This window comes from Epinephelus lanceolatus, chromosome 18 (genome assembly GCF_041903045.1).
Source record: "Epinephelus lanceolatus isolate andai-2023 chromosome 18, ASM4190304v1, whole genome shotgun sequence".
In the NCBI taxonomy this organism is placed as follows: Eukaryota; Metazoa; Chordata; class Actinopteri; order Perciformes; family Serranidae; genus Epinephelus; species Epinephelus lanceolatus.
The window spans coordinates 7425115-7435570 of record NC_135751.1 but is presented as its reverse complement, the minus strand read 5'-3'; the positions used below and the strand labels follow the sequence as shown (position 1 = coordinate 7435570).

The window sequence follows — 10456 nt, the reverse complement described above, 5'->3', positions numbered from 1 at the left end:
GGTGCTGTGTCTTAACTGCAGTTGGCAGCTGTCCTGGAGTCTGTCTGTATGAGACTCATTTCACTAAATGTAAAAATTATATTGTCAAAGCATGTTTGTTGGTGACTCTGATGTAGAATAGCTCAAAATCTTTTTCTTTTCTCAAACTGGGTTCTAATTATAGTAACCTATTTTTATTTGTTTCCTCTCTGACACACTAAACCCTCTGAAATGTTGCATTTTTTTAAACATTTTTTTACCCTTTCTAAATTAAAGTGTGGATATTTCAACCTCCCTTGCCAGTGGTGGAATTAGACTTTTTACTTAAGTGTAAGTACACAAGTATTATCAGTAAAATACCTCAACTGTCAGAAATATTCCTCATGGGGAATGGCAACTTTCAGATTATATTACTAGTGTATATATGACATCATTGCATCACTATTACTGATGCCTTAATGTGTGTGCAGTATTGTATATGCACGTTAGTTAATCAAAGTGGAGAACATTTAACTTGTTTATATATTCTTAGTTAATCTATCCGATCATATATTTTGTATGTAAAATCTTTTTTTGAAAAAGAACTGTGTACAGCTGTCAGATAAATGTGGTGCAGTAAAAAGTACAATAATTCAAAAATACTCAGGAGTAAAAGAATGAATAAAACAATTCAAGTAAAATACACATACCTCAAATTTGTACTTAAATACTGTACATTTTACCACTGCTTACAGCATACTTAAGAAAGTCTTATTCATATTTCATCTCATTTTATTTTTATTTCATTTAATCATTTTAAGTTAAAAGAATCAACTTTATACATGGACATTTTCTTTATTTAGCTGCTTTGGTATTTTTCACAAGTGCAATGAGCCACTTTTGGATTCTGTATATATTTCCAACATCATTTACCCCCTGCTGTGCGTAATAACTTACATGCCAATTTAATTAAATTATTCCCGACTGAAGCATTTCATAGACACTTTATTTTCAGGTGTAAATGTGATATTTTCTATTTAAAAATGAAATACAAGCAGGTGAGAATGTGACAGAACCTAATGTGTGAAGAAAGTGTTTGTTATAAATGTAAAAAGAAAGGCTAATGTAACGTGAAAACATACGTGATGTCAGCATTAGAATAAATGCGTATGAACTGGCGTATTGTTTTGTTGTGTTGTGTGGGAATAAAGTAAGACCACATGAGTCGGGTGGTCCGGTTCTTCCTCCTCCTCCTCCTCCTCCTCCTCCTCCTCTCTCTGGTATTTGGACTAAAGGGGAGAAAGAGCTTTATGAGCTTCAGGGCTTCCGTCAGTATTGTTGGTTTTAAAGGAAGACAGAGACGGAGCAGTAAAGAGAGTCAACAGGCCAGCAGTGCACACCGCCGTTTGTCAAGTTCAATGTTAATGTTTAACGGTCCGACACACACACACACACACACACACACACACACACACACACACAGAGGAAATTAAAGTCAGTTTAACAATGACCGGAATCTAGGTCCTAGTTTAAATTACATATCTGGTTGAAATTAATACTTCCCTGATTTGACTTTCTATTCTATTCTATTCTATTCTATTCTATTATATTCTCCTTTCCTTCCTAAAATGGTCACTGCTGGCCATTTCACTGTAGCGTAATGTTTGTGAAAAGGTTTGATGTCACTTCCAAAAGAACCTGAAACTCAAGCGCAGTTTAACCACGACAGCACCGCCCATAAACTATATGTTCAGCAAATTATAGTCTTTTTATTCTCAGCCATATGAATGAGGACTAATTACAAACACTGACTCTGTCTCTCTGTTATAAATGACCAATACCATGCATATGCGCATTTCGTCTCGTTTACTTTTTCTTAAGGACATCTGACTGCAGAAAATTACAAAGTTCAGATTTTGCCGTGTAGACGATGTGTGTATTTAACACCGGGGGTAAACAAGGTGACTGTAACCTCTTTTCACAGAATATTATGTTTGATTTTGTTGATTTTTTATTCGATGATTTAACATTATTTAACCACTTTCATAGCTGTATAAATAAATAAATTAAACTATGTAATGTTTAAAAAGTAAAAATAGCATGCGCAAATAAGACGTAGGGTTTTCTAATGGGATACAGAAATGCGCTCGTGCTCTTATTTGGAAACCAACGGCCTAAAATCAGGGCTATGGGGACATTCCATATGAAATGTTTTTGCACTTTTTTTAAAGTTTTATTTTCATCTTTCGACAAACGACAGGATAATTCAGCCTCTTCATTCAGACCCAACAGTTTCCTGAGACTATGAATTGATATTTGGGTCAGCCCTATGAGATATCACCATAACAACACTACCGAGGTCTTGAGAAGTTACTATGCTGAGAACTTCCTGATTTCAAAGTATCTGAAGCGAGCCCTGCAGTGAACAGGAAAATAATTTTCCATAAGCGTGTGCGCAAAGTTCTGGCGCAGCCTCTCTGGTGTGTTTGTCCCTTTTAGAGGACGCGTTGGAGCAAAAGCGGACGGCCTGCATCATGACCTCTACCATTTCATGCATGTCACACGATTTCAAATATTGCGTATGTTATATTGCATTGAATCTTACCTGGAGCGATAGAAATAAGAAGGACGCAAAAACATGATGCAAAACGCTTAACATACCGTGTTCTCCTTAGAAATAATCTGACTCCATGATTCAGTGCTGAACATTCACGATTCTGTAAGAACCAAAAGAGGTTCCGATTTGCTGAAATTTGAATGACACCACAGTGGGCAAATGACAAAGTGGAGACTGCAGGGGAATGATCCTTACTGTCAGGGCTGTTGACTGATTGTGGATTTCAGACTTCAGCTGATGCTGCACAAAGTGCTGAGCGTTTTCAGTTTATGCTCTCAGCTGTGATATTCGTTGACAAGTTGACAAGTGTTCCACATGACACCAGAACCAGTCAACACCAGCCGGGATCCATCCTCTTCTGTGACACTGATACAGGCCTTGTACGATTGTGAACTCCAGTAAGGCTTGGACATCAGCCACACTATGCAAGGAATTAGGCCTGCAATTACGGTCTCATACGCCAGCACACTGGGTTGAAACCTCAGGATTTTATAAGACACACAAACACAACACAAAGCACCAAATATTATGCTGTGACATTCACTTTGTGTTTGGATGTCAAAATGCTGACGTTTTTATTGTCATCATCTACGAGCCTGGCCACTGTTGCTGCAGCAGATGATGACCTACCATCCAAGCTGATGCAGACAGACATGTATCGTGTACCCGCAGCTCATGGTCACTCACTTGTCGCCGTGAACGCGCCGCAGGAGCGGATCAATGGCGCACTGGATCCTGCTGATGAGAGAGCGAGGAGCATTCAGGCCTATAGCTGCCGCAGTGTGTGTGTGTGCGTGTGTGTGTGTGTGTGTTTGTGTTGCTGGGGAGGGGGGTGTCTCTCTGTCAGACCAGACGACACAACGCTCTGCTGTCGTAAAATGTTTGCAGGAGATTTGAGTGAGAGCCCAGCCTATTGCTGGTCACGTGACTCTCAAGGTCAAGGGCTCTTCTCGCTCTCTCTCTCTCTCTCTCTCTCTCTCTCTCTCTCTTACACACACACACACAAGCACACGCGCGCGCGCGCGGGCACAGCACCCACAAACAGCAGCGCATTTGAATACCTCTATTCTATCAAATTTAAAGATGCTCAGGTCATAATAGAGACATCTTTAAAAAAAACTAGTTTTAATTACGCACTTTGTTTCTTGCTATGTCTCTGTTGTCTTTGCCAGTTTCTCACTTCAGGTGTACAAAATGAATCTCCCTAATTTTCCCTGTAAACATGGGCGTAACTTTGGTTTGAGAAGTTAGGGGACCAATAAAATGTCTGAAGTGATTTGAATATTACCCCCCCGCATTTCTTCATCCAGATAACCACAACAAAATCTGGGATTTTTTTCAGTTGGACAGCATTAAATATGCTTATTTGTGGCATTTCTTTTTACATTTATTTATTTATTTATTTAGTATAGCTATATTTCACATTCTCAGACAGAATCTGACAGCTGGCCAAATAGTGGTGTAATAAGCCCGATTTTTGTGGTCACAAATTTGTATTTACACCGTAGCTTATAAATATTTGCAAAATCCATATTTGGATTTGGAAATATTTCCGTATTTTTTTTTGGTAATGCATTTCCACTAGCCTATAGAAATAACGATGAATTTGACACTTAATGTAATTCAATACAACTTCAGATTAAACGTGTGTTTACCTGGATCACATGAATTACTGGTAAACAGTGTAATATGCAGAAACGGACAGCAACTGTTTAAGTCATTAGTATAACTACTGAAGGGTTACAGATCAAGTTTAAATAATTCCATGTAATTATGTTTTACTTCAACACTTTTCAAACAGAAGTATGACTTTCTCGCGCTCCGTGTCTCGACACCTGATGGTTTCAGCACTTTACAAAACAGTCCTGAGTTGTTCTGATGACTGGAGGCTAAGTTTAGCAGCTGGTGGAAGATACAGTTCTTAAATTAAACCTTGACACGAGGGAGACAAAGAATATCCTACAGTAATTTCTGCTCACGCTGATATACATTTTACTGCTCATGCTGTGATGCCTTGCTTTGACTACACGGCTTAACACTTTAGGTTAAGAATGTTATTACTTGGTCAAAATAATGGGAGAGTTTGTTCACACGGGTCTATACAGGCCTGTGGAATGACAATAAGAAATGGATCACGTTACTGTGGTGATGTTCCAGAGGGTGGCCTGGCCCAAATATGAATTCACAGTCTCATAAACACTTTTAATCTGCACGAGAAGTCCGAATCCTCCTGTGCTGTTTGCGGGTATCAACTTTCAGCCTTTGTTGTGAAGTAAATGCGGATTTGTTTGCACATTTTACGGGCATAGTTTGGCGGAGGAGACGACAAGACGCATATTACGCGCGACTCCAAAGTTACCAGTAAACATATTAATGCATGTGAAGATATAAGACCTACTGGAGACTCCATCGGGATTAAAAGGGTTTATTAAGTGTTGCACTATACTTTGATTACTGGTTTACAGGCGTTATAAACAATATGGACAGCATAATAGTGTGTTTTGGGCTATAGGCTACAGGGCACGGAGAACACTGACAAACAGTAAAACACAGACAGTAGACAGGACAGTTACATCAAAGCAGGCAGGAAGGTGCTGTATTTACATGACGCCTCTGAGGAGACGGTTTGGTTCTTTTCTTTAATCTTATTTTGTCCTTTATGTCCTTTTTTTATTCGTATTTTCTTCCATTTGTTGACGCACGCCGGTACGCACAGTCACAGTCCCTCAAAAGTACCACGTCGTTCTTTTCCACATTTTTTTTGTAATTTCTCTCAGTTCATATTTAATGCATAACACGCAAATACACCAAGATCCTTCACTAAATCGTCCAAAGCGCAGGAACCATGCTACGGAGCGCTGCTCTTCACTTTGGCCACGAACTTCTTCTCCTTCACCCTCCTGTTCTGGAACCAGATGGTGATCTGCCGCTCCGACAGGTTGGTGGCGGCTGAGATCTTCCTCCTCTTGTCCTTGGTGATGAATTTGTTGGCGGCGTACTCTTTCTCCAGTTCTTTGAGCTGGAGCTTGGTGTACGGTATCCGCTTCTTCCTACCCCGACGGAAAGGCGAGCCGTCGTGCTGGTGCGCCACCACATCTGTTTAGAAAAAAGGGGGGACAAAGAGAAGGCGGTCTGAAGGGAAGTTGTGCACACCGGGACACACTACTCGGTTCCTAGCAAAGTTTAATACAAGTTAAATCGTGCTGTGTAGACTTTAGTGCCGGCAGCTTAAATGAGGTGGACGGCGACTTTATGCTTGGAGCTGATTGGACATCCATCCTACGACACACAAACAACATGGTGGATGTCTGTAAGCAGCACGACCATGCGGCTGCACGCTCAACCTGACCTGCACCTTCTGTCCTCAAATATAGTGTGCATGTTTGTGTATACGCGTGGATATACTCATTTGTATTTCATTGCATGTGTCCCTGTGTGATGAATAAAGAACGATCTGTAGAGAGCTTCTTTTAAAACTGCAAATGATTGTGCTAATAGATCTAATTAATTGTCCGCCAAGTGTTATTCTTGTAAGTTAACAGTGCTCTGTGAGCATTAGTCACCCAGTAATTAGCTGATCATCAGGTTAACAAGTAAGTCACACGGTACCAGGCAGCACATGACCTTTTAATTAATAAACAGCCCTTCCCTAAGGAACACGAGGAGGCAGGATAAATCCAAATATTATTATTGTCCTCTGCAGTAACAGATAAGACTGCACAATACACATCTTAGTTATCATACACTTACATGCTCCAAACAGCTTGTCATATTTTGCGCATCAGTTGCACGAAACGCCGTCAGAGCAGATGGGATTGTTTGAGCTTTGATTAACAGCCACTAGTCTCTGCGTGAAGCACACTGCTTATAAATCTGTTGCAGGGAGAACTCGTCATATTATCTGTGCAGCTTTTTTCCAAGTTTATGAAGACTGTATTTGATTACCAGAGCATATTAATCATTTCATCAAAACGGCTACTTTAAAAGTCTATAATTAATACTTAGTGACATGTCACACAGCAAACGTTGTCTGTCTAGCAGTAGGCCTGTGCATCATGCTGCATACCGAAGTTTCTTTATAGGTTTAAAAGGAGGATAAAAACAGTGAATTACCAGCCAGAGCGGATTTCCAGAGGTGTCCGGCCTGTCCCTGGTCCTTGGAGCAGTACATCTGTCCTCCCCAGCCGTTGGTTAGAGCCCAGGGCTGGTAACTGTCCATGGGAAGCAGGGTGTCATGACGCGGCTCACCGGTGCCCAGCGTTTGGACCACCGACACGTCCAAGTAGCTGGCCATGGACTGATACGGGCTCGGGTAGCCGTGGTAAAAGGCGAACTCTTTGGCCCGGTGGTTCGGGTATTCGTCAGAGTTCACCGTTGTGTCCATATACTGGGAGCTGAGCGCGGCTCCCGCCGCCTGGGTGCAAGACTTCAGAGAACCCCGCCCCATCCTGCACGGATAGTAGCCGTTACTAAAGTAGCTGTACGGTAACGCGGTAGCAGCCGAGGAGCTCTGGTGCGGTACGGCTGCCGCCGGGCACGGCCCGGCCGCGCATTGCTTCCCCGAAGAGGCGCCTGTCTCGCTGGAACCTGCAGCGGATACGTCCACTGTGGAGTAGCCAGCCGAAGAGTGCACCAAGCCGGACGGGTGGCCGCCCAGAGCAGCGGCGGCCGCCGAGTGTGCCATAATGTTGCGGCACTGGCTAGCGGCGAAGTTGCCGCTGCCCACCAGCCCCTCCATGTTCTTGTTCAGGTCGTCCAGATTGTTGTCATACACAAACATTACCGTTTCCGCTGGCCAGCGAGGGTTTAGAACCAAGGAGGCGGTCATAGGCGCTCCTTTTCCCGGTCTGGCCTCCGTTCCTCTCAGACTCTGTCCGGTCCTGCGCGCTGAGCTGCTACATTGGCTGAATGAGGGGAACTGATGCGCGTTTGTTCTCCCCTGATCGTTGGCTCTCCTGCTCACACACAGCTCAGGTAATTCACATGTACAGTCACGCGCACTGTCACAGTACGCGTGCGCTGCCTTGCTGCACCGTTTAGTGACGGTGCTCGCTCGGAGGCAAAGACTCCCGGTAACCGGCCGGACCTCCGGTTACATCCTAGCCGCAGCCTTGACGCAACAAGCCCTCGGGACCAGGAGAGGAGGGAGGGCGAGTCTCCATTGGATGAGACCGGATGATCACGTGACGGGGCAATAGAAAAAAGAAGGGGAAGAAGAGACTTGTTGGGGATTGTCAGTCAAAGAAAATATTTTTATGAGGCTCGAGCTGTGGCACGAGAAGAGCATGAGCTTCGTGAGGCGGCTCAGCTCCCTGAATGTGCCGCTTGTCCTCGTGCAGCTGCATTATGCCAAACTGAAGTTTCTGAACTCCTGCCGCTGCCATGAAGAGTGATACAATCATTGTGACATAAATAAATAAATAAATCAGTTGAACAGACATGTTTTGTGCTGTGCGTAAAGACGCATAGGGAAACGCTCGGTAATCGGTATTGCCAGAACTTGAAACAGACTATTGTATATAATTCATGTTATGAAAATGTTGTCTTATGCCAACAGTAAGTGTGAATACACATGCAGTAGACACGGGGATTAAAATATTAAGTAAATAATGCCAACGAGTTTAACTTTTCTAAACTTTAGCATCTTTTAGATATTTCAGCTCCGGTGTGAAAATGTTCAGTATTACACAGACAAATGGACACATTTACAGACTAATAACCGGCGCTGCCAAAGGAATGACAAAAGACGTTTATCGTTATCATAAAAGTATTGAAAAATAATAACATACCCGCGTTTCAAAAGAAACATTTAGTTATTAAAATAATTGTACCCGCTTGGACATTTCTCAGTCCGAATTTATGTGTGCTTTTAGTCTGTCCCGCTCTCACACCATCTGACTCTAGGAAGGTGAAGGGGATTTATGGAAGGGATTTGGAGGTCTTAAGATTTGAGAAATATGGCTTTGGTTCAAAGCGCTTCGGAAAGGTTTTCACGGCACTTCTGAGCCACGTTATTTGCGTAATCATTTCGCTGGCTGCTTATGGGTTTGGATTTATGTGAAAGGGGGTCTCAAATTGCGCCCGGTGCTGTTTGGAATGAATTCTTCTGGCGGTTTTTGTTGCACAAAGAGCTTTAAGGTATTTTAGGATGAAACTCTTCGTGCACCCGCTTACTGCGCCTTTATGGAGTAACTGTCACTTTCCACACGTATTAACTGCAACGACAAGTGTGTCATTCTATGTTTAAAGCATCTTTTGAGAAAGAAAAAATTACAATAAGTGACAGCAAACAGGACCCAGTATTGTCATAACAGTAATATGTTAGTTTTGGCAACTTAAGTAGGTTAGTTTTACAGAAAACCAAGTCCCAGTTGAACATCTACGATGCGTAAAATACGTCATGTTTTTGCATATTGCCTCAAATAGAATAATTTAAAATAAATAATATTTTATAGAGATTTTTAGACATTATTCAAGTTGTTTTCCACACAAGTGGAATCTGTGGAAATCATGACATTACGAATAACTTCTGTGGTTGGACAAGTGTCCCGCCGCACATCATGAGCTTTCATAATGCTGAAACTTGAGTGAGTACAGCAGGACTGAAGGCAAAAGCCGAGCCCTTCTAAGCGAATGAATGTCAAAGGTGGGCTTGTATTTTATCTTTTTTGACTTTATTTTATTTTGTTTGGTTCATCCGGGAACCCGCAACTACTGGCTACTGCAGTGATTACTTCCTCTACCTTTTCAGGGGCCTTTGAAGAAGTTCATGTCACATTGTGTGTGCACCGCAGAAGTCATTCCGTTAAACACTCTTTTTTGGCACTTTATCTCATTTTTAAAAAGCAGTCTCAACACCGTCCTGTGGCAGCAGAGGACAGAAGCAGGTGTGAAACTGCTCCAGATGACGGAGGCGGAAGCTGGTGAGGATGAGGAGCGGGACAGTAAACACACAGATGTGGCTGTTTTCTGTGCGTTTTACTTCCACTGAGTAGAGACTGCCAACCTGGATCATGGCAGAGGTGGAAATAAATCAGCTACTTGCTTGAGTTTAGTGGAGACTGAACCAACAATAAAGTAATATAATACACAATACAGCATGTTCAGAGAAGACAATAACAAAAAGATGCATTAAAACGTAGAAGCCTATTTTATCGGAGAATATGAGATGCCTCTGCGATCAAAGCAGCAGCTCAATTTTAATTTAAGGCTTTAAGTTATGTTAGTTTGTGATTTGGTTACAAGGGATGACTGGGGAAAAGTCAAGACGTTTGCTCGTAAGGCCTAGATCTTCTTCTTCTTCTTCTCCTTCTTCTTCTTCTGCCTTACTTAATTTACATTTTTCCGGTTTAATCTTTGGCAGTTACGGATGAAATGATGAATAAGTTTATAAAATGAAATAAAATAAACAATACATTAAAAGAAATTATTTCTTAACTGAAAATCCACTTTTTGGAATGGGTCTTGATAACTCGTTGAAGAATACCGCAAGGTCCGATGGAAAGCTCCAGAAAGAGCCGCATTGAGAAAATCTCAGCCAGCCTGTTTTCTTTTGTTTTGGGGGTTGTTGTTATAATAATCATTATTTTACTTTTATTATTATTATTATTATTATTAGTAGTAGTAGTAGTAGTAGTATTAACATTTTATTTTATTTTTTGCTTTTTTTCCTGTTTGTTTGTTTGTTTTTGCCAAACCACTGTTCCAATGTCAAGATTCAATTTTCAAGGTCGGGTAAAAGTTAACTCAAAAAATAAAATGAGATTTCGTTAATATCGTGGAAGTTGTTTAGGTTTTGAGAGAAATGATGCCTGGTGGACACAGAGTCACTGATAACAGATATAGAAAAGAAGGATATTAGCTCTTGAAATCAGTTGTGTG

The 10456-nt window shown here is 41.7% G+C and overlaps 1 protein-coding gene across 1 annotated transcript; it reads right to left on the bottom strand.

Annotated features, from left to right (window-relative positions):
* Positions 1-4984: 4984 nt before the first annotated feature.
* On the bottom strand, positions 4985-7672 carry hoxb13a (homeobox B13a). The gene is made up of 2 exons (XM_033645490.2): positions 6689-7672; positions 4985-5671 (listed from the first exon to the last, which is right to left on the bottom strand). Exons 1-2 carry the CDS (start codon positions 7401-7403, stop codon positions 5424-5426), a joined length of 963 nt encoding a protein of 320 aa, XP_033501381.1. The 5' UTR covers positions 7404-7672; the 3' UTR covers positions 4985-5423.
* Between the last annotated feature and the right edge of the window lie 2784 nt (positions 7673-10456).

Coding starts and splice junctions, on each gene's coding strand:
- hoxb13a (XM_033645490.2), bottom strand. CDS start 7,403: ATGACCGCCTCCTTGGTTCTAAACCCTCGCTGGCCAGCGGAAACGGTA. Junction 5,672..6,688: donor CTGGAAATCCGCTCTGGCTG/GTAATTCACTGT, acceptor TTTTCTAAACAG/ATGTGGTGGCGCACCAGCAC.